We start from the raw sequence: 27,999 nt of genomic DNA, 5'->3' as shown, positions 1-27,999 counted from the left end.
TGGTTGTAGAATGGAGGCATTATCAGCAGCTCTGGGGTTAACCCTGTGTGTAGATTTTCACTTGAAGCAGTTTCAGATGTTATGGGAAGAAAACAAATGTTTGTTACAAACATACTGACACCACAACTCTGAATACAGATGTAGGTCGTAGCTTTCAAAGGAGCCTATGGAAGTTTAGTGCCCAAATCCCTCTGAATGCCAATGAGATTTGGTTGTCTAATACCTTTAGGCTCCTTCAGAAATCCCAGCCTTCATCTTTTGCAAAGTTGCTAGGAAGAGCATTCAGCTGCACCAGCCAGGGGAAACCGAGAGGCCCCAATCTAAATATATTTCAAGCACCCAGCACAAACTGGGCATGGGTGAGTTACAACCTTTGGTGCTGGCCTGGGGCCTTCCAGCTCCTTTCCCTGCCTGTGAGAGCAGGGGTCCCAGCGTTGTGAGGCGCCCAGGCCCAGCGCCCCTCTGGGGCTTGTTCCGTCCCACACCAGACAGGGGCAGCTGGAAGGCACCAGCGCCGCCCACTCGAAATCTGCCCCGTGTAAAGGTGTGGGGGTGGGGGGGAGGCGGTCTGGCTGGCGGGCTCCGCTCCCGCTGAGTGAGGTGGGGGGGGAGGGAGTGACCCCAATCTCCTGGCTGCTACAAACAGGGGCTGGTGCCGGCGCTTGTGGAGGCGGCCCGGTGTCTTTCACCCCCACGCACAAAAGCCCTTGGCGCCCGCTCTCCCTGACGCCTCTTCCCGGGCGAACCCCCCCGGCGCCCGGGCAGGCGCGGGGAAGCGGGGATGGAGGACGCTGGTTGCGGCGCCCGCTCCGCTCCGCCAGGGAGCGCCCCAGCCCAGGGAATCGGGAGCCGGCAAACCCCGCCCCCGGGCCCCGCTTCCCGCCGCGGCAGGAAGGAAGGACGGACGAGCGGGTCTCGGCGCTGGTGCTGCCCGCCCGGACCCACAGTACGTGCCGCGGGCCCCGCTCCACGTGGGGTGCGGGCTGGGGGAGCCCCCGTGGGGAAAGGGGCAGGGCTGGCCCCAGGGCAAGGATCCAGACACCTGAGGCGGGTGGGGTGGGGGGAGCCCCCGGTTCCCAGCCGTGGCAGCCCATGTACCTGAGCCGCCTGGAAGAGGGGATCCCCGGAGCCGCCCCGGGGTGGTGGGGCAGTGGGAAGAAAACAGAGAAATCTCTCTCTGCCCCCCCCCCCTTCCACCCCGCCTGGGAACTCAGCTGGTGAATGGGGAGGGGGGCGGATACCTTGGGGTGTGAGGGAGACACGCCCACCCCGCGCCCCAAAAGCATCCCGTGACCTGGGGTGAAGCGATGGCGTGGGGAGACCACCCACCCCTGTGTGAAGTGAGGGGGGAAAGGGACCCCCCCGCAAGCCCCTCTCCCTAAGGCAGGGGTGCTTGGGTGAGGAAGAAAGAGAACCCACCACTTCCCACCCCCAAGTGATAACCGCGGCCCCCGTGCTGGGCTCCCCGTCGCAAGGTGGCTGCCCCAGCAATGTTCTGCAATACACCAGGGCCTTGCTGTGTTGGGTGCTGTGCAAACGTAGAGCACAAAAGATGGTTTGATGCAGTATAGATGCACCAAACAGCCCTACTTAGTAAGCTTAAAATTGCTAGTAGTTAGTGGCCCATGACCAGGATTCATCATCAGATTTGGTCCGCTGGTTCGATCACTAGCTTCCCTAGCCGGAGCCGGGTACTGAGGGGCAGCACGACAAGAACGCTGATCTGTGCCCTCCAGTGCTAGGCACTGTACACAAACGCACAATAGGAGATAGTGCCTGCTCCAAAGAGCTTAAACTACCCATTTCCTCCTCATGTGCACACTACTTCCTACCACTGACCTGCCAATGCCCCAAGATAGGACAAAGACCCAAAATAAGGCATACCAGTGATAATTTATTGTTCACTATTACATTTTTTTTTAATATAGTACAAATTGACCTTTCATTTTTTCCAAATCCAAAACCTGCATTTTCCCTATAAGCCACTCAAATGCACCAGGTATCCTGGATTTCAAAGCAACACCCTGTATTCTAAGATCCATATAGTACAGAGGTCCCCAAACTGTGGGGCACTCCTCCAGGGGGCAGAGAGAAACATTTGTGGGGGAAGGGGGCCTGGGCCAGCCCCAATGGGGGGATGGGGAGAGAGTGCTACCAAGCCCCTCTCTGCCCCCCACTCCAGTCCAGCCCCGCTCCCAGTCATGGCCCCACCTGCAGTTCCAGCCCCAACTGCGGCCCCGCTCCTGGCCACAGCTCCACTCCCAGCCATGGCCTCTGGCTCCCAACATGGCTCCACTCTCAGCTAAGGCCCCAGCTGTATAGGTAGCGATATTAAAATGAACATAGGTGGTGATGCACAATGGTAATGCCCCTGGCACCCACAATGCACAATGCCCCTGCCCACATGCGCGATGCACAATGCCCCTGGCTCCCAACACGGCTCCACTCTCAGCTAAGGCCCCAGCTGCAGCACAAGCCCTGCTTCTGGCCCCCCCAACCCTGCTTCCTGGGGAGGAGAGAGTTTGGGGACCACTGATATAGGAGTAGAGCCTTAGGCTCTTGGGACCTGGTGAACTGTGACTTTATACATGCTACTGCATGGTCTGCGTGAAGTTTTTGTACTGATTTAACTATTTCAGTGTGCGTTTGTGAGGCAAAGGATTGACTTTCTACCAAAACAGTTAAATGAGTACAGTCTCTAGCCTGGCCACAATTATACCGTTATAATTTATTCCCCTTTCCTTACAGCAGTAAGCTGTACCTGCATAAGCACCTTATACCAGAATAACTGCATGCATATTAGATCGCTGTAACTATGCTGGCTGGATAACAGCCAGGTCCTAACCAGAGAACATCTTTAATATTTACCGACATCAGAAGTCAACCAGAGAACATCTTTAATATTTAGCGATATTCACAAACAGGAATGTAGTCTACAGGAGTTTTTGTTAAAGGGGTATACAGGTGTAATTAATTGGTTCTGTGTTGCACATCTACATTTTTACAAGAATTATAACTGGGCCACGTTGATATTAAAATTAACATAGGTAGCGATGCACACTGGTAATTAATCAGTAGCTGAGTGACAGAAAAGGCTGAATGGACTTTCTTTAAACATCCTCCTGCCCCCAGATTTTCTAGCACTAGAAATGTAAAATGATCATTTGAAAAATATAAGCTGTTGGTGCTACAACATGGCATTTTGTTCTCACTGAGTTCTTGGAATATGTACAAAACACTTACAGCAATTTCAGTATTGGTTCAAGTCATTGGTCAATCTGTTCCTTTATCCGACTGTCAGCATTACCAAATACTTAAAGATTTGGTGAAAAAAGTGGGGAAAAAATCATTCCTGACCCACACAAATGATTGATGTATTCCCTGAAATAAAAGTTGTCTTATTTTGCAGAGCTACAAAAGTTAATGTTGATAAGATTCTCCAGTCCTCTCTAGTTTTATTTACTTCAGTGACTTTCTGTGACAGTAAATTCCACAGATTGACTGTGGGATCTGTGAAGAAGTATTTTAATTTGTTCTAATTCCTCCCCCTCTTAATTATATCATGTTCTATTACTATGCAACAGTGTGAAAAGAAGTGACTGACTAGCTCTTGCTATGCTCTTCATAATTTTAAATAACTGAAAGTCCCCTCAATCTTTTTTTTTTTTTTCTTTCCTAAATAGTCCTGTTTCTTGCCATACTGAGCACTAAGACTTTTGTTGATTGTAGGCCTTTTCAAGCTGTGCAATATATTTCAAGTGTGGTTACCAAAACTGTGTACAATACTCCACCAAGGGGCTGTGCTCTCATGGTGTACAATGTATCATCACATTTTCAAAATAGCAGGTTTCAGAGTAGCAGCCGTGTTAGTCTGTATTCGCAAAAGGAAAAGGAGTACTTGTGGCACCTTAGAGACTAACAAATTTATTTGAGCTCACGAAAGCTTATGCTCAGATAAATTTGTTAGTCTCTAAGGTGCCACAAGTCCTCCTTTTCTATTTTCAAAATAGAGCATTCCAGGATCCAATCCTACGGGATGGTAATCCGTCTCAATTTAACTTCAGTGGGACTGAGTGATGTACAACACTTTGTGGGATCAGACCCATAGTCAGTTATGGCTTTCTTCTTTCATCAGTATTTAATATAAATGGGGAATTATTATATGACTTGAAAGGTTAGGAAAGGAGATAATACAATGTATCAGAAATGGACTGTTTGTCCTGTGTACAGTGCCTAGCACAATGGGGTCCTTATCCATGACTGGGACTCCTAGACGCTGTGGTAATACAAACCGATAATTATGTGGTTGTGATTAAAAAAAGGGGGGGAGGGGACTTTCTGTGCCAAAGCCCTCCAAGCAAGAGAACATTTTAATATACAAAAAGGGACCAAGTATTCTTTGTCCAAGCATTTTATTGTTGCTGCCTGCAGCCTTAAAATCTTTTACTTTAGGCCCCAATCCTGCCAGATGGTCTCTGCCAGCAACTCCCCTATCCCTGCAATGAGACACATTCAGTGACACTCCATATGGGCACCAGGGTTTGCCTGCAGAGATCATTTGGCAAAACTGGGGCCTTAATTTTACTACCATGAGTAGTCCCATTGATTGGACTATTCACCGTAGTAAAGTTAAGCACACGTACAAGTGTTTGCAAGATTGGGGCCTTACCTTTAATGGCAGCATGCAAAATTTTGCCCATCCAATTGCCTGGGGATAGTCATTTTTGTATGAGCAAGTAAATTTTTTCATCATCATTATGGTAAGTGCGGGCAAGTAGATTTTTTGCCTGGGCTAATACATTTTCTTGGTAATTTTACAATGATGATTTATACCTTTTAGTAATTTCTTCATTCAAAAGTTAAGTGGTGTTTCCAGTGACATTAGACTATTTTCGGATTGTGCAGCAACCTCCGTATTTTAATTTTAGGAATTGAAAAAAGTAGAGCTAGAATTATTTCATTTATTTTCTGCTTCTTGAGTGATTTTGATAACCTATTGAATTTACTGTTGAAGAGCCATTTTGCTTTTTTGATTTCTTATTAATGATTTCTTTGTTGTTTGTATTGTGGTGGTGCCCAGGATCAGGACTTTCCTGTGTTAGGAGTTATATTTCTATAAGGGTTCATAAATAATTTATGACAATTTTTTTCTGTTTGCTAAAGTGTATATTTATTTCATGTTCCGTAAGCTGATACATTTTAATGGATTTGTGAGGGCTTTTTCACTCCTCAAAAAGCTCTCTCTATGTGCTTCGGAATATGGTTTGTATTTTTTTTGTCACTTATGGTATTAAAAACAAAGTCTCTTTATGTTAGGCTGTGAACCTGATTTTCGTTGATCCTTAAGGCAGTTCAGAGAATGGTTTGGTATGCAAAAGTCATAGGCAGACACAGAATTCTCGTGTGTGTAACTTCCCTAAACTACAGGCGGAAAATGAGAGAGGCAGCTACAGTACAGTTTACATTTTAAATATGAGAAAGAGACCTTTCTGTTTACTCCAGTGACTTTGACAGTACCCAGATGTGCACATGAAAGAAATGAAAACTATATACACACACGCACGGCACGCACACACACGCACCCTATGAGAGAGAAACACAACTTTTAAAAAGATGATAGCATAGGAAAATGTTTTTTGAGATGAACAGAAAGGGGAAGCCCTGCCCACGTCTTTTATATATCTGTAGGCTAGTTATGCTGCAAGTCACTGCAATGTTTCATTAGTGACCTCCGCTCTTTCTTTCCCTCCTGCCTCTCTTGGCAGGTGGGAAGGAAGACAATCAGTTCAGTCTCTTTGACAGTTTTGAACCTGATTCTGCTAACCTTTACTCATATGAGTAGGCCCATTGACTGAACTGGGACTACTCATGTATGTAAGGACTGTTTGCAGAAGGGTTGGTGAGTGAGGGATTTGCATATTTGGGCTCTGTCTCCACTATACAAAGGGTGACCGTTCAGCCTTTGTGCTGATTTGTGGTAGCTTCATGATTTGCATTTCTTTGGTGGTGTCAGGGTGGACTGCATTCAGATCTCTTTTCACTCAGCATTGCTGTCTTAAAGAGACAAATAGTTGCTGCTTCGTCAATAAAGTCATAAATAGGAGGCCAAATGCTGCTCCAACTGACACCCTGGGCAGCCCCAGTGGGAAGAATTCTATTCCGTTATGCTGGTGTAATCTGGGTTAGCCCCAAAGAAGACAGTGGACTCACTCCTGTTTTACACCAGTGTGACTGAAAGTATCATTTGACCCACTAGTTGGATGGAATAGCTTGGGAGTGTCAGTTAGTGGATTCTTTGGCCCACACTAATTTAATTTAAAGTGGGGGAGGGGATGTTAATCTTTGTATCATTCCCCTCTGCTGCCCCTCCTGTCCCTTCAAATGAGAGTTTCTGGGTGATGACACTATGCGGAATGGGTGGTTTGGGTTTGCTCTTTTAAAATCTTGGTATAATGAAATAACTGTCCAATAGTCAGGTCATTTTCAAAATTCCCTTAAGTGGTTTGTGTTGGTAAATAACTTTGAAGATTAAAAGTGCAATGTATGTGGTAGGTAATTTTAAACGGCAGCTTGTAATTGCAGATCTTTTTACGATCTGGTCCTTTCCAGTTTCCACTTCTGTACTTAACCTCCCCTCCTCTCTCCATTCAAGTACTTGATCACCACCTGAATTTGTCTGTGTTTCGTTTAGGTGAAGCAGTGTTGCAATCAGGGAAGCATAAAATGGGAGAAGACTAAGAGGAGATGGTTATACAAATAATTACAACATAGGATTAAAAATAAACAAAAATCTTACTACCTGAGTGAAATCAAAATGGTTTTAAAAATGCTTAACATAAAAGTTTTATAGGATTCCTTCTGCAAACACTACTGAGGGATAAAGTAAAGTCTTTCTCATTTAAGGTCATTCCTTAATGTCATTAATTTTGAAGATACCTAGAAGTAGAGGAAGCCACTGTCGTGTGGAGGATAAAAAAAAATGGGTAATGAGACCAAGTTTATTTATCTCTTCCTGCTTTCTAGGCTGCAGGGAGTTGGGGGCAGAGAAAGTGCTCTGCCCTTTGATCTTTTTGAGCCTTATATATTAATAATCTCAATATTTAAAAGTTCCTTACTAAAACCAATTAGAATCAATGAATAAGAGGTTTCAAGTATTCTCTGATTACTCAAAATCCCTCATCTGTTGACTTGACTCTTATCTGTAGCTACTAGGGTTCACTAAAGATGCTTTCTGTGTATTTAAGCATCTTTTTATAAATTAAAAAATATTATTTTCTTTTCTAGTTTACGTTGATCATTGGAGCAAACTCCACAGGTGATGGTAAGCATTCTTTACTTCTACTGTGTATCTGAGAGTATGGGCAATGCACACTTCGTATATTAACTGCATATACAAGCAAATTGTATTGAACTGTCAGCACATAGTTAAAAGAATTGTATTTTAAATTAGTTAAATTGCATTCAAAGTAAAATTTATTTATTAAAATAATTGTTTGGTCTCCTCAGAGAAGAATCTAGAGACATATAACAGGAAAATAACAGAGAAATCTGCTGATCACTCTTCTTAGATTTATAGCTTTTATACGGTTGAGAAAAACTCCTCTGTATTTCCATTTACACAACAGCTGAAAAAACACAGACGTACAGCTATATTCCATAGTTAGCCTTTAATGTGTTCCTTTTCCTTCTTCATCCCAATGTAAAACATCCCCTTAATTTTTTTTCAACAGATGGATTTTAAAAATTCAATGAAACAGTGAGGTTTTCTACGGTCACTTTTTTTCCCTTTCCAAACACAGAAGTATTTGGATAAGCACCAAAATCACAATTCTGTCTACATGAAGTGGCCCTTTGTATTCCTCTTCCCCTAAATTAACAACTGGGGCTAGTCAGATAGACAAATCAGCCAGCTGTATTCCAAAGTTTTCAGTGAGGTCATCACCAAGGCCCATTTTAGAAACATTTTAGTTAAAAGAACTGAAGATATTTTTTGTATTTTAAAAAGATGTGTTGTCATCTTGGAGAATACATAGCATATATGAAACTTTCCTTTTTTGTCAAGCTGTATTAACTGCTCTACTGATGTTTCCAAACTTGATTTTTAATTAATTCAGTGGGAAAAATTAAACAAAGTGCTCCAGAACTAACTATGTGAAATGGGAGTTGCAACTTCTCAGATTTGACCACAGAATTTTCTGGTCTTGACTATACTTTGAAGAACTAGAGTCAGTGTGACATTCTCATTTAACGAAAGCAAAGTAAAAACCTTAAATATCCTGGTTTTTAGGAGTTCATTTTCCTTCTTCTAAAATAAATAAATAAATACATCCTTGCAACAGGGCCAGATTCTCCTCTTACACCAGCATAAATTGGAAATAAATCCCCTGAAGTCAGTGGAGTTTCACCAGCACAATCGAAGTGCATGAGGAGCATCTGGCTCATAAAGTCTTAGCCAAAAAGACAGATATTTTGTTATGCATTTCCATAAAAATTAATTTGGTGGCTGTTTCTTAAAATCACGTGTATGACACCATAGATTTGCATAAACAGACGAGACACAATTCCTGACTCAGTGTTTAAGTGAAATAAGGAAAAAAAAAAAGTTTATTAGCTTGAGACTTTGTTCTTGTAACTACTTAAACATAACCTTAAAATTATGTTGTCAGTGTTTTTAAGCCCCTTTTGGAGGGGCGGGGTGCAGGAAGGGAGGTTGGTTTTGGGGACGGGGTGGTAAGACTTTAGCTATGAAGTGTCGCTAAACCAAATTCATAAAATTAGATTTTTTTAAAAAATCATTCTTGGTGATTTAGGATGTTAATAATACAGGTAAAAAAGTATGATTTTTTATCTTGACAGTATCCCTGAAAAAGAAAAGATGACCTTCCACATTTAAGTCTAAAATAGTCCAAATGTTTGGCATAAAAAATAGATCAAGTAAAACTCTCCCTCCCCAGAGACGCACAAAATATCTACACCAAGGACATGCATTATGGGAGGAACATCAGACTTTACACTAAATGTATTGGCTTTTGTCAGTTTAAGACAGACACGTGTTGTTGCATCATGGATATCCAAATTAATTAAGTGAGACCAACTTGTTTTTAAATCCAACATCACTTTCCATGCGTCCAGAGCCCTTACTCAGAAGCTCTACCCCAAGGACAGACAGTGGGCAAACACCACCCCAAGAGTGATTTAGCTTTCCATTATCCCTGACCTTTCTCCAACACTACCCATGTGTAGCCGAATTAGTAGGGGAGGGGAACATATTGCAATCTTTTTCTATACAGAATTTACTTTACTATATAGGGCTGCTGCACTCTTATAGGGTTATGTGGCTAGAATAGAGCCATGGGTAAACTGTTGTGTCAGGCAAACAAACATTTTTAAAAACAGTTGTTGCTGTTTTACAACTTGTTAAGATTTATAACTGGAAAGAGATATTTTAGTTTACTTCAGTCAATGAACTTTATTACCCTTTTTCAGATTATAGCTGCTGATGAATAGAGAAGTGAGATTTATTAGCAGCACAGCACTTTGCTACACACGCTGTGGGGGTTAATTGAGACCTTGACTAAGGTGTGATTGAGACGTGACTAAGTTGCCATCTGATCTCTACCACTGAAATTATTATGGCAAGGAGATGGGGTAAATGCATTACTAAATGAAATAGGTGCCTTTATTTAGTACAGAGGAATTTCAGAAGCATTACCCTCTGCCTGTTAACATGAAGCTTGTGTATTCGTAGTATGGGGCTTATCCCACACACACTTTGAAGTAATCAATCCTCATTCAGCTCAGCTTTCACCTGTGTAGTATATGAATTCACGTGAATTCATTTGCATTAGTAAGTGCTGAGTATTTATATCCACACGGGCTCCGTTTGCATTAGTACATTTCAACATGTTGCCCCAAAGGAGTGGCTTCCACTGTAATAACAGCGCTTTGGGGTAAAGCTTTGATGCAGTCATTCTCGTTACTTTCTTCCTTGGTGACTAGTAGAGTGAGCAACATGATCTATTTTTGTATGTATAGAATGTTCACGCTTCAAGCACTTGTCATTTTTCCTCCAAAATACATGGATTTTGTTATCATAGGAAGTAAAGCATTTGGAATGAAAAAGCTTTTCAATTCTAGGAGTTGCCTCAACACTGTCTCTCCCCTCTGCTTTTTTTAGGAGGACTCACTGCATGAAGACTCTCACCCATGGTATAATCAACAAGTATATGCAAGATACTGGAAGCATTACAACCAAGCCATGCACTGGATGTACAAGCACAAAAATGCCTACAGGAAAGCCATGGAGTCCTTTCATCATCTATCATGGTATCCATCCAAAACCTTTCCTACAGGCCGTTACTCTGATTGGGATGGAGGCAACCCATCGGATGCTGAAGACTATTCTACCTACACTCCAAACAGCGGAGCACGTTACCCTTCCTGGCCCCAGCAATACCCAGATGCCCACTACAGTACCAGAGTGACCAAGAATATGGGCAGGGATTCTGAAATGGAGAAGGATTCTGAGTCTGAAGAGGAGATAGAATGCGACCTGAGCAACATGGAGATCACAGAGGAGCTCCGCCAGTATTTTGCACAGACAGAGGCGCACAGGCAGGAGTTACGTAAGTTCAGGCCTTGTTTGTATTATATACTTTCCATTTCAGGCTGTAATGAATATGTCCTTAATTCAACATTAGGGTATTGCAATATAATACACAAGAGTAATGGGCACTAGAAGTAAATGAACCAGTGAAAATACTTGTGGTTTTTCTACATAGAGAGAATGAGTATGAATGCTTTGGAGGATAGAAGTAGCATGTATTTGTTCAGGAGAAAATGCTTTGTTTAGAGCAATTCTGGGGGAAAATTGAGGAATCTGTAGTATTAAGATAGGTAGTGAAAATCTCCATCTTTTTCCTCAGCAGAACAGGTAATACTAATATTTTAATTATAAACTTTTTTTCTATAAAAATGATCCTTTGAGTCATTTCCAACTTTCCATTACTCTGTCCCTACTATTGTTCTGGTTTATCCTACAAATACCCAAGTGCTGAAAAATTTTTGCATTGACATCCAATACTTCCTTTAAAAACCAAAAGATTTTTTTAACATTTCAAAATTCTTAATCAATTGATGCTCACATTTTAAACTGAAGCTTAAGTCAGCTGAGTTAAAAAAAATGAATATGTCAATATTCTCAAAAATCTGGGCTTCTTAAGGTTAAATTTAGTAAAATCCTAGATTCCTGAGAGGTCCAGCCCAAAGGAAATTCCTAGCTATGTTGTTTAATGCTGGAGGAAGCTGCAATGTACTCTTTTAAGATGGAGTAGCCGTTTGCTTTATTTTTCTTTGGCTCACCAAACAGTAAAAATTCCAAGACCTGTCTTCCCCCTTGGTACCCTTCAGTGTTGTACAGGAAATATTTTTTCTTTCACATTCAAAGCCTCAAGCCCAGCTCTGGGAAAATAGTAGGGGGATATTAGCCAAAAAAATCAGTAGGGGAGTTTTTGCAAGTCTCAGTCCTTGGAGATCTCCAAGTCATCTTTATCTCTGTGAAATCCTTTTAAAAAAACAAAGTGTCTTGTTGTCCTGATTTATAGTTTATTGCATAGACAAATAAAGTTTACAGGCAAGTTTATAATCTGTTTTGAGGAAACAATGTGAAAAAAATCATTTTCCCCATGTTCTTTGCATGGGAAATATCCAGCATAAATGCTTAATAGAATGAGCTTTCATTGTAATTATGCTATCCTTTCTCTGGGCATTAAGGAGGGAGAGAGGAGGGAAATAATTTGAAAAAAGTGTAATCAACAAGTAGGAATTTTTTGTAAATTACATTCTGCTATTTAAATCCTTAGAGTCAAGAATATCTGGAATGCTGAAACACACAGGCTTAAGCGTACACATACAATCAACAGCAAAATCAGACAGGCTAAGGCACACAATGAGTTATACCTAGCAAGAAATACAAATGGCAATAAGAAGAGGTTCTTTAAAGACATTAGGAGCAAGAGAAAGACAAAGGAAAGTGTAGGTCCTCTGCTTAGCCAGGGAAGGAGAGCTAATAAGTAATGACATCAAGAAGACTGAGGTGTTTAATGCCTATTTTACTTCAGTCTTCACTAAAAAGGTTATTAGTGATAAAATACTCAACACAATTCACATTAATAACAACGGAGAAAGAACCCAAGCTACATTAGACAAAGAGAAGATTAAAGAATATGTATGTAAATTATATGTTTTCAAGTTGGCAGGGCCTGATAAAATTCATCCAAGGGTACTTAAGGAACTAGCTGAAGCACTCTCAGAACCACTGAGGATGGGTAAGGTCCTAGAGGACTGAAAAGGGGGAAACATAGTACCTATTTTTAAAAAGTGAAACAAAGAGGACCTGGGGAGTTATATACCAGTCAGTCTAATGTCAATACCTGGAAAGATTCAGGAACAAATTATTAAACAATCAATAGCCAGGATGGAATTGTGAAGAACAAAGCATGCCAAGCCACCCTAATTTCCTTCTTTGACAGGGTTACTGGTCTAGTGGATGCGGGGGGAAAGCAGTAGATGTGTAAGTAAGTAAAGAGCTTAATCTTGATCTTAGTAAGGCTTTTGACACAATCATGACATTCTCATAAGCAAATTAGGGAAATGTAAATCTAAATGAAATGACTGAGGTGGGTGCACAACTGGTTGAAAGACTGTACTCAAAAAGGAGATATCAGTGGTACACTGTCAAACTGGGAGGGTGTATCTAGTGGAGTCCTGTAAGGGTCAGACCTGGGTTCAATACTACTACATATTTTCATTAATGACTTGGATAATGGAGTGAGTATTATAAAATTTGTGGATGATGCCAAACTGGGAGGGGCTGCAAGCACTTTGAAGGACAGAATTAGAATTCGAAAGGACTTTGACAAATTAGAGAAATGGTCTGAAATCAACAAAATTCAGTAAAGACAAATGCAAGGTGTACTATGTTTAGGAAAGCAAAATCAAATGGACAACTACAAAATGAGGAATAACTGGCTAATAGTACTGCTGAAAAGAATTTGGGGATTATATTGGATCACAAATTGAATGTGAGTCAACAGGGTGATGCAGTTGTGAAAAAGGGTAATATTATTCTGGGGTGTATTAACAGGAGTGTCGTGTATTTAAGACACAGGAGGTAATTGTGCCGTTCTGCTTAGCACTGGTGAGGCCTCAGCAGAGTACTGTGTCCAATTCTGGGCACCATACTTTAGGAAACCTGGACAAATCAGATAGAGTCCAAAAGAGAGCCAAAAAAATGAGAAATATAACCTATGAGAAAAAGTTTTAAATAACTGGGTATGATTAGTTTTGAGAAAAGAAGACTGGGGGGGGGGGAACCTGATAATCGTCTTCAAATATATTAAGGGCTGTTATAAAGAGGACAATGATCAATTGTTCTCCAGGGTAACAAACCTTGTGGATAAGGGGGGAAGCAGTAGATGTGGTATATCTTGACTTTAGGAAGGCTTTTGATACTGTGTCACATGACCTTTTCATAAACAAACTAGGGAAATACAAAGATGGAGCTACTATAAGGTGGGTGCATAACTAGTTGGAAAACCGTTCCCAGAGAGTAGTTATCAATGGTTCACAGTCAAGCTGGAAGGGCATATCAAGTGGGGTCCCACTAGGATCAGTTCTGGGTCCAGTTTTGTTGAATATCTTCGTCAATGATTTAGATAATGGCATAGAGAGTACACTTGCAACCCCTCCCATCTTGGTATCATCAAACTGGGATGATACGAAGCTGGGAGGGCTTGCAAGTGCTTTGGATGATAGGATTAAAATTAAAATAATCTGGACAAACTGGAGAAATGGTCTGAAGTAAATAGGATGAAATTCAATAAGGACAAATGCAAACTACTCCACTTAGGGAAGAACAATCAGTTGCACACATACAAAATTGGAAGGAGTACTGCAGAAAGGGATCTGGGGGTCACAGTGAGGATCACGAGTTAAATATGAGTCAACGGTGTTACACTATTGCAAAAAAAAGCAAATATCATTCCCAGATATATTAGCAGGAGTGTTGTAAGCAAGACAGGAGAAGTAATTCTTCTGCTCTACTCTGTGCTGATTAGGCCTCAACTGGAGGTTGTGTCCAGTTCTGAGCGCAACATTTCAGAAAAGATGTGGACAAATCGGAGAAAATCCAGAGAAGAGCAACAAAAATGATTAAAGGTCTAGAAAACATGACCTATGAGGGAAGGTTGAAAAAAATTGTGTTTGTTTAGTCTGAAGAAGAGAAGACTATGGGAGGATATGATAACAGTTTTCAAGTACATAAAAGGTTGTTACAAGGTGAAGGGAGAAGAATTGTTCTCCTTAATGTCTGGGGATAGAACAAGAAGCAATGGGCTTAAATAGCAGCAAGGGCAGTTTAGGTTGGACATTAGGAAAAACTTCTTAACTGGTCCAGTGGTCTTAACTTGACCTTCCCTGGTCACTTCCAGCCCTATGTTTCTGTGATTCAGGGTAATACACTGCTCAAGGAAAATAACATTAGCAACATAATGAAGCTCAGAATAGCGCTTGATGTTCAACCTGTACTCGTGTGAGTTCTGCTGTGGCAGAAGCAGGCCTCTGTCGAAGATCTTAATCTGAAGAGAGAAAACACTTCGAGAACTACAACTAAGACAATTTAGAAATACAGAACATTTTCTTTTTGTTAATTTTTTTCATGCATGGTGGGTATTTGAGGATTGTCATGATTAAGGCAAAGGCCTGGTACTCAGGAGATCTGGGTTCAGTTATTGGCTCTGCCACAGACTTTGCTGTGTGACCTTGGGCAAGTTATTTAATATCTCTTTGCCTCAGTTATAAGCAGGAGGAAGGCCTCTTGGTGAAGGCCCATAGCTCTGAGTTGGGACACCAGGGCTTCTATTCCTGGCTGTAGCACAGACTTATTGGGACACCTAGGTGAGACACTGAGGTCCTGATTGTGCTCTCACACTAGTTTTGGCAGGTGTAATTCTATTCAGTTCAGTGAAGTTATTCTTGATTTACTATGGTGCAAGTGAAAGCAAAATTAGGCTCTTCTGTGTGACCTCAGGTTCCTCATCTGTAAAGTGCAGATAATGATGATTACCTGCTTCATAGAAATATTGAAGCTAAATTAATAAAGTACTACATATTTATAAATTGCCCCCACAGCCTCAGATGAAAGATGCCATTTAAGTGGAAACTTTTATTATTAATTCAGAAAATACATTATCTGTACATTCAGGAATAACTGCTTCTGACCAATAAATAAATAAATAAAATAGGTTTTTATAAATTCTGTTGGAGTTGCTCAAAAAAAGAAAGTAGCTACGCAGAGGGAGGGGAAGAAAATATGTTCTCTACTGTGTGCTGTAAATGAGTAGTGGTGAGCTCTGTTGAGACCATGTGGACGGTGAAAGATACAGTGCTGCTATGTTTAATTATATAGAGCTATTGATTTTCCTGAGTACTGTTTTTAAGCCAAATGAAATTTATAGAGGGTTCATGAAGCTGAACTCTGTCATGACACTATCTTGTTCTGTCTTTCATCCTTGAAGCTGTATTGATCCTCAAGGAAAGGTAGACGAGGCACATAAAAGTGATCACATTATCAGCCTTGTATATATCCTCTCTCAGCTATTTTTCTCTTTGTAATCCATCACAGCCCGACTTGGTTCTGGCCTGGTAGCCTCATGACCATGGAGGGGGCTCAAGTTCAATATCTTATCTGCCATAAGAGTACATAGTGCTACACACCATAGTTTGTGCTGAACAATTAACAAATCCACACCCCAAGAAATTAACAATCCAATAATACAAGTGAAAATAAACTGATACCATGTCTGTTTATTCTGATTTATATTATGTTTTATGGGTGTTGAGGCAAGCATGCTTTACAGAGAAGGTTAGGGTTTAGACTTGTTTTCTTTTGAATGATTATAGTGCAAGAACTTGACGTATGTTAATTGGGATTTTATTCCAGACATATAGTATTGGGTGGGACGCAGAAAGTCATGGAATCAGGAGTGGGCATAGAAGACAAATGGGGCAATGAGGAGAGGACACTGGGTGGAGATTAAGGAACATGAGATAATGCTGGCAAGAAGGGTGAATAGACAAATTTATCTCCCATCTTACCCAGCTGCTGCTATTTCATTGATTGTTACTATATTTACATACAAAAACACATTAAAAGAATGTTATTTATTTCATTTTCAAGCACTCAAAAGTTACTAAATACTTTACAACTGTAACTCCACCCCCTTGTGTGTATGCATATGGCGGTCTTTATTCTGTGATCACATACTGTTTTTCCACAGGATCCTGCCTCATTCAGTGCAAAGGGTGGTCTAAACTTAAACCCCTTTTATTTTAAAAGCATCCTCCTTTAATGGCAGACCATTACATTACTACAGACCATTGAAGTTAACAGGAAGGTTCACAATGACTTCACTTGAGAGAATCTTGCAGACTGTAGTGTGTGGGAGGAGAAGAGTTGAGATGTAGGCAAGGATGGAGACGTGTAATGCCTTGAAGGTGAGGACAGGGAGCTTGAACGTTATATGAAAAGAGGGATAAAAATTCAGGGTGGGGAGAGATGAAATGACAGAATGATGGGAGAGGATGGTGACTGTAGGTGCAGTATTTTGGAAAGACAGCGAAAGTGAATAATAAGGAGGTGGGGGAAGAAAAAGCTGCAGTTAAAGTAGTCAGGTTATGTTTGGTCAGTGAAGGCTCCTAAAGCTACGTGTATCCCAGTACGCTCATATGTGTCAACACTAGTTTGCCACAATACTATTCTTTATAGCCATATATGCATGAAAGTGAAAAAAAGAAAATAACAGAGCTTGTTTTTAAGATGTTATGCTTTTTTTTTCTCCTCCCAGGAACCACTACCGACTTCAAGAACCTATAGGCTACTAAAGTCTTTTTGTGTTCTGGCAGTGTGCATTGCAGTAACTCTTTACTTTTACACTAAAGCCTTTGAAACTGGCAAACTCTGAATCTCACTGCCTGATGGAACACTTCAGTAGGGACAGAGTTTTTTCTTTACAAAGGCCTCTCTTTTAAAACACCTCCTTTTCTTTCCTAGAGTTCTGCTCGAGTGCTCTCCAGCTCTTCGTATTCTCTTTGTGATCACGTAATCAATACGTATATTACAGCAGAGGTGTATGTTCCTAAACTAACCCTAACTAATTCTGTGAGCAAAATTTAACTGACATAATCGCACAAATCAGTTACATTATCACACTAATCACATACTGTAGTTATAGTATGAACACAGCTGTGCTGTTAACCTACTTCACACTGTCCTTCCCGACACCCATCACTTGCCCACTCATCTCTATCCAGCAATGAGTTATAAGAAAACTTCCTTTCATTACATTCAGAATTTGTGTAGTTATTTAATTATTATTCCCTTTTTTAATTATTATTATGATGATGATTTTATTATTATTTTATTTTATTGGGCTGTGCCGGCTATTCTGTTTGGTTCCCTGCGGAAGTGGTGATTCCATTAAGCCAGTGGTCACCAGCCAGTCGTTGAACTGCTCCTTACTACTGTCGAGGCTTCATGAGCCATGGGAGCAAGGGGTAGGCTGGGGTAGGTGTATAAGTAGGGGCATAGCGAGCAGATGGAGGGACGTGATCGTTCCCCTCTATTCGACATTGGTGAGGCCTCATCTGGAGTACTGTGTCCAGTTTTGGGCCCCACACTACAAGAAGGATGTGGATAAATTGGAGAGAGTCCAGCGAAGGGCAACGAAAATGATTAGGGGTCTGGAACACATGACTTATGAGGAGAGGCTGAGGGAACTGGGATTGTTTAGTCTGCGGAAGAGAAGAATGAGGGGGGATTTGATAGCTGCTTTCAGTTACCTGAGAGGTGGTTCCAGAGAGGATGGTTCTAGACTATTCTCAGTGGTAGAAGAGGACAGGACAAGGAGTAATGGTCTCAAGTTGCAGTGGGGGAGGTTTAGGTTGGATATTAGGAAAAACTTTTTCACTAGGAGGGAGGTGAAACACTGGAATGCGTTACCTAGGGAGGCAGTAGAATCTCCTTCCTTGGAAGTTTTTAAGGTCAGGCTTGACAAAGCCTTGGCTGGGATGATTTGATTGGGGATTGGTCCTGCTTTGAGCAGGGGGTTGGACTAGATGACCTCCTGAGGTCCCTTCCAACCCTGATATTCTATGATTCTATGATTCTATGACCGCGAGCTGCTGCCGGCTGGGAGAGCAGCCTGAGGCAGAAGCCTCCAGCTCGCATGATATTCCAGGCAGGACTGAATCTCCATGAGATGAAACTTAAAGAATAGAATAACCTGGGGTCTCTGGATCCCATTTGGTGCTCTAAAAGGAGACCAGCCATGTCTGTCCAGGTGTCCCTGATCAACCTCACCGAGGTCTGCCAGGAGCACCCAGGAGACGTATGACGGCTATCCGTTCTACTGCACCATCTGCCACAAAGGCAAGGAGCTGCTGCTGTGTAGCAATGCAGTACCGCGTCTGCCAGCAGAACCCAGGAGACATATGGTGACGGTGAGCTGAGCGGGCTCCATGCTTGCCGTGGTATGGCGTTTGCACGGATAACCCAGGAAAAAAGGCACGAAATGATTGTCTGCCGTTGCTTTCCCGGAGGGAGGGAGGAAGGGGGGCCTGACAACATGTACCCAAAACCACCCGCAACAATGTTTTTGCCCCATCAGGCATTGAGAGCTTAACCCAGAATTCCAATGGGCAGCAGAGACTGCAGGAACTGTGGGATAGCTACCCACAGTGCACCACTCTCTTTAAGTCGATGCTAGCCACAGTAGTGAGGACGCACTCCACCGACTTAATGCGCTAAGTGTGGACACACACAATTGACTGTATAAAATCGGTTTCTAAAAATCCACTTCTACAAAATCGACCTAATTTCATAGTGTAGACAAGGCCCAAGAGCCTGTGGATGTGAAAGACACTTCCTGGGAATGGGGAGAGTGACAAACCGTGAGTACTTCCAGCTGGAGGAGGGAGGGATTGTCTGTGTGGGACTGTGGAGTACTAGGGGATTGTATCTGAATAGCCCAGTGGGGAGCGTAGGATTCTGTTTTCCTCTAGAGCTAGTCCTGGCACTGGACTCTGCTACACTAGCAATTTTCTGAAGTTAGTCCTGCTTATTTGCTTATTCTGCTGGCATCTGCAGCTGCTCTTACTGGCTCCCATGCTCTCCTTTACATTCTTTTCCCCTCCAGGGGAGCCTGGGAGAGCAGCTGCAGCTGCTGGGGAAAGAACTGGTGAGACCCTGCTGACAAGAGCAGCTCTAGAGGAAAGCCATGTCTCCTGCTCCTCTGGTGGCTCTTCAGAAGTAGTCACTTCATTGCCTTGAATACTTATTCAGCTCTCTGTGTGCTCCTCTCCCCAGACTGTGTGTTTGCTGCCTGCCCCGTAACTTGCTGTGGTTGGATACCCTTACTACTTACTTACTTACTTTGCAGGAGAAATGTCTGGCATTTCTGGTCTCCAAAATCAGTGCACCTCGGCTGGAATTCTGATGGTCAGTTCTTTGCCCTTGCCCTGATGAGTCCTGCAGGAATGTACCTCAGCAGAGCCCCACCCACTGTCTCTTACCGGGAAGTGGAAGCAGGGACCTGGAAACAAGAATAGCTAATAATCTATTAAAATAAGAATTATTTACTATAACCCCTTTTGCATGGGAGATGGGGGAGGGGACTGTTACAGTAGCTATTTCTATGAGAACTTTTAAAAGTGTTGTGGTATAAAACAGTAGGATAAATAAAGCAGGGTGAAGGACCAACATTTTAATGAGATATAAACAAGGTCCGTAGTTTCTGCAATTCCCTGGTCACAGAATTGGCCACATAATCTACCACCTGCCCCAGAATATGGCTGCACAATATCTAAAGTTTCATTTTTAAAAGATTAATTTTCTAGTCCTTATGGTAGGGATTGGCAACCTTTGGCCCGCGGCCTGTCAGGTAAGCCCCCTGGCAGGCCAGGCCAGTTTGTTTACCTTCTGCATCCACAGGTTCAGCCGATCGCAGCTCCTGCTGGCCGTGGTTCGCCGTCCCAGGCCAATGGGGCCTGCGGGAAGCGGCGTGGGCCAAAGGATGTGCTGGCCGCCACTTCCCGCAGCCCCCGCTGGCCTGGTGCAGTGAACCGCGGCCAGTGGGAGCTGCGATTGGCCGAACCTGCAGACGTGTCAGGTAAACAAAGCGGCCTGGCTCGCCCGGGGGCTTACCCTAGCGGGCTGCGGGCCAAAGGTTGCTGATCCCTGCCTTCTGGTTACAAAGAAAACCTTCCAAATGCGTAGCTCTGAGAGGTGTCAACTGCTCCCATTCACTTTAATGGGTGTTAATGCCCAAACTTAGTAATGACCATTTAAATGTCAGCATCTTTCACTATTTCTCTGAACATGTTAGCAAGCATCCCAATCCGGATAACAACGCTCTATGCGTTGTTGTTAGAGGCAATCAGGGGAAATGGAGCTGAGAGGTCGAGGGCTGCTGCCCCCACCCCCTTCCAAAATTGTCACCTACTAATCTGCTCAAAAGAGAGAGTGAAAGAGAAGGGCAGAGAGTAAGGATGGTTAGGGTGCTGCTCACCTCAGACTTGAAAGACTGGGTTCAATTCTGTGCTCTGCTATGCACATCCAGGGTGACTTTGGGAAAGTCACGTAGGCTATGGCTACCCTACGGCCACCCCCCTGAGTGGCATAACTTATGCCAACATAAGCGCCGGTGTGGACAGTGCTCTCCCGCCGACCTAGGGAGAAGCTCTCCTGCCAACATAGCTACCGCCACTCGCGGGGGCTGGAGTAAGTAAACTGCCGGGAGAGCGCTCTCCTGTTGGCTTAGAGCAGCTACACTAGAGAGCTTACGGTGGCATGTCTGCATCAGTGCAGCTGCGAAGCTGCAAGCTCTCTCATGTAGCCATAGCCTTAGTCTTTCTGTGCCTGCAAAATGGAGGTAATAGCTCTCCCCTATTTCATAGGGTTGTTCTGAAGATGTGTACGTTAGTGATTGTGAGGTATTCAAATACTGCAGAGATGGGGGCTATATAAAGTACCGAAAATAGTTTGGAGCATCCCCTCCCCAGTTTCACAATTCTCATTTGCCTCCTGAGTGCCAAAATCCCCTGTGCTGCTGCCAAAGTCTTCCCTGATTTTGAAAGTGTTGTCAATATAAAATTCTGCAACATGTTGAAAATATGGCAGAAGTGTAAAATGAAAAATAAATTTTGAACTGAGATTTGTATTGAAATTAATATTAGAGTAAATAACACAGGGTGCTAGAGAATCACTCTACTGATTCTGTGATTGCTCATATTTAATTCAGTAAAAACCTCCTTGTTTTGATTTCACTTGGAGCTACTGCAGAAATGTCACAGCACCAGAAAATTCAGCACTACTTTGCCACTGAAATCAACTACGGAATTTAGGTCCTCAAAGTGTGTTTTAACACTGTTGTCCCCAAGTATCAGTACACCAACCTTCTGATATTCTCTCCCACTGCATAGTCCTTGCAGATTGCCTTCCTTTTCAGCAGCTGGAGTCAGAGCTGTGGAGGAGACTAGAGCACCAGTGGTAGTAGATTATTTGCTCAAAGCCTCATCAGTTGTGATTGTTTTCACATTACTATGCCAGAGTTGTGGTGCAGTATAGCTAAGTAAGCATTTTCTTCTCTTATCACAGCATTGGTGAAGTCTACACCTGTGGAACTGTTCAGTGGGGGGTTTTAATTGTAAAGGACTTTTTTTAACTGCAAAGAAGGAAAATTCATAATAATCAGAGCAAGCTGTCTGGCACATTGAGGGAGATACTGTCAGGGCAGTAGGTGTTAAATGCCTTCTCATCCTTTGTGGACTTTCTTGCTAAGATGGATTTTAAGAGAGCCAAGTCTGCCCACTTCTTATGCGGTGGACTGTTGCGCTTCTTGGTTGGTAAAAGCCCCAATTCATCAAGGCTCTTCAGAACATGCCTAAATGTGGTCATGTGAGTAGCCCCATTGAAGTCAGTTTTTCAGTTGACGCGCACACAGTTTGAGTGAGCAGATAATTTTGCTTTCAGTGTAGAATTACAAGGGAGGGAAGTGGCCTTTTTTCAGTAGACGTTGTAAATCTTAGTTTAATTTACTAAGATGCCCTGGTAGATGAAAGACAGTATCAAGACTAGGAGACCATGTTTTAGTTTATACTCTGGTCTGGACTTTTGCTTCCTGGCATGCAGGAGGTTTCTCCTTGTTTGAGTTAATTTTTATAGCAGCGTGGAGTGCCAAACTTGTTGACCAGTAACCAGTGAAGTTGGTGGGTGGTCAGCTACCATAATATAATAGCAGAGGAAAATATCAAGAACATTCAGAAGAAAGTCTGAGGAAAAATCCCAAATCCCTTGCTACCAAAGTTCTGATCAACTGAGCCACTCTGGAAAGTGTGATGACCCCTCTCTCAAGAGGCCCCTTATGAAATGATGGACAAGCCAGGTTAGGCAGCTTGCCCTGGTTGCCTAGAGGCATGGACTTTTGGCGGTTTTTTGTTTGGTTTTTTTTTAACTTGCTGAGGCCAGCTTAATCCTGATCAGTGTAATTTATTTTATTCTGTGTGTCTGCAGTAACAGTTACTTGGATCACTGCTAGTTAACTAAAAGATCAGTGAATAGTTCCTGTATCTTTCTTTAAAAAAAAAAAAAAGAAAGAAAGAAAGAAAAGGTTAACATGACAGCTACAAAATGTTACCCAAAAACACTTGAAGAAGAGAGTTTTTGCTGAAGCAAAGAGTAACCATTTCCCCATTGTTTATTATTTTATTTGCATTCATATAACAAACAGTAAAACTAGCTTCACTTCAGGGTCCCTGTCTGTAGCTGGAGTTGGGAAATATAGCTCAACAATTTAATACGCTCTTGTGAGAGTTACATTTTTAGAAAGTAATGCAGGAAAAATACTGTTTGGGATTAGATTCACAATTCACCTTTCAGTACTGTTCAGTTGTCTGTGGTGTTCTGTGCAGGTATGAAACATTTATTTCGTAGCACATGTACTTAATCTTTGTTCACAACTCTACTCAGAACATAGATGGTAATCTTTGACAATGGCAAAACAGATTTAAAAATAAAACACCTTTGGATTTGGGCATTCTGAATTTCTTTAAGAGGCTGATACAAGTTGTTTTTGTAATGAAGCAGATAATAAAGTACATTCGCATTACCCTGGTTTAAGTAATCTCTCTGTTTACCGTAGCACTGGTGTCTTTGTCTGTTATCAGCATTGTTACCATCAGCGACAGATTGGAATTGTTTTAGGGGGAGGGGAAGGAGTGCACAATCAGCTGGTCTGAATCTAATCTTATTGCTGTAGACTTGATCCTTACTAAAAGCAGCTGCCAGAGCCTGATCCTGCGCTAATTTCAAAGTAATGGCCAGTAGCCCATTGACGTTGTAATTCTGTCACGTGACTTAAGCGTACAGACTCTGGATATCCTTTCCAATAGTGTGTGTGTCTTACTGGGTGAATAGTACAGCCTAATATGACCTGGTTCTGGTCACTTTAACATTGTAAAATGATGCTATGCCTCAGTGACTCTAGATGCTTTAGTCCATTATGTATGCAGTGTGAATCGGTCCATGTGTAGCAGAGAGATATGCTCATGGATTCTGTTAGAGCTGTCTTTAATTTCTAGAACAGACTTTCACTCAAAGTACTTACTGCCAACCAAGCTGGTTTTGTATATGTAGTAATGCTTGTTTGAGTTCATGTTATAGTTGGGAGTATGAGATTATTTAAGAACTGTGAACTGTGGAAGGTAAAAGGGGGAAACATAAACCAGCTGACTGGCAGTTTAGTTGCGGATCCTGGACAGTAGAAATGTAAAGTGTTGCTAGTGTGAACATTTGATTGATAACAAACTAAACAATAAATCTTGAGAGTCATTTCTGATCTTAAAAAGAAAAGGAGTACTTGTGGCACCTTAGAGACTAACCAGTTTATTTGAGCATGAGCTTTCGTGAGCTACAGCTCACTTCATCGGATGCATAGCATATCGTGGAAACTGCAGAAGTTTAGGTGCCACAAGTACTCCTTTTCTTTTTACGAATACAGACTAACACGGCTGTTACTCTGATTTCTGATCTTGGATCCTTGGGCAGGTATGTGAGATCAGAACCGAGTCCTTATTTGTTAATGGTATTTGTAAAAGAGAAATTCATTTCTTTAATCTCCTATTACTCTGCACTTCTACAAGTCATTTAATCCAAGGATTTCAAAATAATTTGTAACCATTAATCCTTCCAAAATTCCCTGTGAGGTAGGAAAACATTCTACTAATTTTATAGATCAATAGACTGAGGCACAGAGAGGATAAGTAACTTGCCAACATTATAACTACTGTAAAGCAAATCTGGAAATGGAACCCAAGAGTTCTGACTTCAGTTCCTTGTTTCTAACTATTATATATTTAAATTTTTAAATTTACATTCACTCAATATCTTGGTCGTGATTTCATCTTATTTCTACAGTTGTCAGTTTCCTTCTCCTAAAGCTCTAGAAAAGCTAAGAAAGTGTCTGTTATAACAAAAGGAAATAAGCTGAATTGAATACATTTGATTTGGGAAATCTGTTTTGTGTCTGCTGTAACAGATTGCCTATTACAACCACATCCGTTCTGAGGAGTGTACTCTTTGGACTCTTTCCTACTTGTTTCCCCAGTGAGATTTCAGACTACAGCAAGACTGACAATGAAACACGTCTGCTCCTATTTCTTATGTTGAAATCCACAGTGAAACTGTTTTTTCTTAAGAGTTGTGTTGTTCATAGATTTAAGCCAAGCTCATGGTAAAATGTTTGATATTTATTCCAGTTATTAGTAGGGATGGAGATGAGTTAGAACTATTCTGCATGAAGGTACCTGGGTTTACAATCCTTTGGACACTTTTTGTTAGTTCCATTTTGTGGTTGGCTGCCATGGCAGTGACTGAGCGCTTGTCTACATGGGGAATTATTCCAGAAAAAAGTTACTTTTATTCCAGAATAGTGTCCACACATGGGACTTATACCAGCAGATCTGTAGCAGAATGGTTACTCTGCTATAGCTATGCCAGTCAATTTCCCTGTGTAGACAAGTCCTAATCCTCCCCTTTGAGCAGTGATGTGATCTCCCTTGGAGATCATGTTTCAGTGGGAGGGGCGGGGTTTCATTAAATTTTCAGTTGTAGTGCTAATATTGTCATTCTGCAAGCAAAAGCCCATTTGAATTTAATGGTAATTTTAAGCATGGATGCAGCCTACCTAAGGTAATTCACAGCTGGAACTGGCTTGCTCACGCTGCATCATATTTTCTCATTTAGTACGTATGTGCAGGACTTCTCGTTGTTTAGTGCTCACCTGTGTCAAAGAAACCATATCCCATAAATAAGACTGTTTTTGTTTAATCCCAATTTGTTTGAATTTGGGTTTACCCGAAAATTGGTTGCATCTCCCAGGCTCCCACTGACTGACGCGCCATTCTGCAAAGCTCTGCATTGCTGCAGGAGCAGAGCTTGAGGCTTCAGCCTTGTGTGGAACTGCTAAGCTCCTTGGGATTTCTAAAGAGCTAAAGCTAAATACCTTGGAGATCCCAAGTACAGAACCCTCAGTTTTTAAAGTTTGTTTTGTTTTTATACAAAGGTATTTATTAATTGTACCTAAAGGTTTAGCTGGTGTTAGTGATTGATATTTTTTATGATAAAATAACCTGTTTCTGCCAGCTCAGAAAAGATCACATAGAAGTTTGCTATAGTTTTATGGCTCCCTAGCAAAACCTGTGGAAGAATCAGCCTCTCAAACTGAGGAGCAGCATATGGGTAGAAGATTAGCACACCAGAGGACTGCTTCTCTTTAGAACTAGGAACTAAAAACCTCAGTGTAAAAAGGGAATGCAACATGCTGCTCATGTCCAGCTTATATTTAGGAGTGGATTGGGAAGCTCAGAAATCAGACTATTATTTATCTTTGTAATAAACAGACAAATACACTGAACGGGAATACTCCTCAGACATCACAAAAGAAAAACACCGAGGAAAGTGAAATGTTTTTATAAAGAATAATCTGCTATCTATAATGGAAACTGGAAGACAGTCAAGGAAGAGCCGTTTGCCACTTCTTCTGAAGAGCAGGGCTGTGGTCTGTTGCCAGAATATCGTTTGAATGGGCCATAACCCAGAAACATGGCAGAGTGCAAAATGTTTCCACCCAAAGAGTTATGGAGAAGTCTTTATGAGAATAGTTGTCATTTTGCATAGGCTCAGTAGATACAAGTCTCTCCATACAGATCTTTCTCCAAATAAAAATATATAAATCAGGGATTTGGAGCTCCACTCTGACTCCACTCCACACGCCGACTCAAATTAATTTTTAACTAAATAAAAAAGTGCATACTGTAATTTTGAAAAAACATTATTTTTATTCAGACTTTTAAAACAATTTAAATGTCATCGGCAATGATACAAACTAGAATCATTCATAATTCATTCTGTAAAAAAATATTGCAGCAATCACGTCGTCTTTCATAGCCTGTCGCAAATCATTTAAAATTAACTTTAAAGCTAAAAACAGTCGCTCTACAGTAGCTTGAGTTGTTGGCATGCTCGAAGCAATTCTACAGGCAGCCTGAATGCATTGTGGGTGGTGAATGGCCTCAAAAACAGACTTAACTTTTAGCCTACCAATAGACTCCATCGCCTCATAATCTTTCCGAAAGTTTGTCTCGAATAATGCTTCATTACAGTTATGCTGGCGAGTTTCTGCGATTCATCTTTCTTGTTTATCCAGTTCCTTTTCGAAGGCGTCATCTTCTGAAGAATTGGTGTTTGAATTATCTCCATTTCCTTGTGGTGGTTGAAGACGTCTCAGGGATGGATGCTCGAACAAGTTCAGAGTGGAGACAGAAGTTTGAGAACAGCCTGTTATTTCTGAAGGATGTAACTTTCTGAAACTGCAAATTTGATTGTTGATGACTCCTTTTGTTGTGTTTCGTTTTCTTCAACCTCTTTTGCCGAGTTCAAATGTAGCAATAGATTTTGTTTTTCGAGTCGTCAAGCAATATCAAGGAGCCCTTCCTTTGCCTTTGGTGTTTCCCTTGAGGTAAGAAGAATCCGATCCCGGGGGTCAACATAAACTCCAGCAAGGAAATTAATATTGTCAAAAAGCTTCTCTTTGCATTTCTGCATGGAGGATAGAATTCCTTCTGCAATTTGTCCACTGTTTTCTTGCAAGAATTTTGACAGTTTTCGCCATTCCTTCATTAAAACTTCCGGGGTTACATCAACAGCTTGAAGATTCACAGTTGTTTGGTTTGGCTTTGCCAAGAGGTCTCGCAGGTTCTTCTCTTCATCCCATTCAGCTTTTGTTAACTTGAGTTCTCTTGTTCCAGCAGCAGCCACTTGTTCACAGTAAGATTGAAAAACAAGAAGCTGATCAGTCATCGGAAATGTTGAACCCCAGCGAGTCACAGTATCCAATGATTGAGTTACCCCATGTAGATCAAGCAGAACACTTTGAATACTTGGGGTTCGTAGTTTGACAACGACTTGTCGAATTTTTGCCAGAAATTTCTTTGCATGTTCTTTGTTCAGTCCATCCCAGATTAGCAACTGAAGAGTGTGAATACCACTCCTCATCAGTTGGACTTTTGAGTCATTTTCATGAAGCCATGTTGGAAGTATGAGGCTAGGGTCATTAATCTATTGCGCAGCAGCATCCATGTTGAGTTTGATTTCATCCATTCCTTTAGTTCCTTCATCAGGCAAAATAGCTTCAGTTCTGTCCACATCCCTGCTCTCAGAGGTAGAAATGGTTTCATTATCCTCGCTAAAATTTTGGACGGCACACATCATGTTTGCTGCATTGTCAACGCAGATGCTCAGCACTTGCATTTCACTAATCCCAAATTTTTCTAAAATAGCTTTTACTTGACTTTTCACGTACGAAGAATTGTGATGGTGTCGATTAT

The 27,999-nt window shown here is 41.8% G+C and overlaps 1 protein-coding gene across 6 annotated transcripts in view; it reads left to right on the top strand.

Annotated features, from left to right (window-relative positions):
* The first annotated feature begins 351 nt into the window (after window positions 1-351).
* Window positions 352-27,999, top strand: part of GEMIN8 (gem nuclear organelle associated protein 8) — a 36,736-nt gene continuing 9,088 nt past the window's right edge. The window contains exons 1-3 of one of the 6 annotated variants that reach the window (XM_043537855.1): window positions 352-544; window positions 7,285-7,321; window positions 10,181-10,625. In XM_043537855.1, the coding sequence (XP_043393790.1) occupies window positions 7,319-7,321; window positions 10,181-10,625 (448 nt within the window). In that variant the 5' untranslated portion in view covers window positions 352-544; window positions 7,285-7,318. Of the gene's footprint in view, window positions 545-766; window positions 947-6,903; window positions 6,984-7,284; window positions 7,322-10,177; window positions 10,626-27,999 lie in introns of those variants that run through there. The other 5 variants (XM_043537853.1, XM_037900653.2, XM_043537854.1 and 2 more) reach the window with 5 other exon arrangements.

This window comes from Chelonia mydas, chromosome 1 (genome assembly GCF_015237465.2).
Source record: "Chelonia mydas isolate rCheMyd1 chromosome 1, rCheMyd1.pri.v2, whole genome shotgun sequence".
Classification (NCBI taxonomy): Eukaryota; Metazoa; Chordata; order Testudines; family Cheloniidae; genus Chelonia; species Chelonia mydas.
Note: the sequence above shows the minus strand (reverse complement) of the source record. Positions and strands in the feature narration are given on the sequence as shown.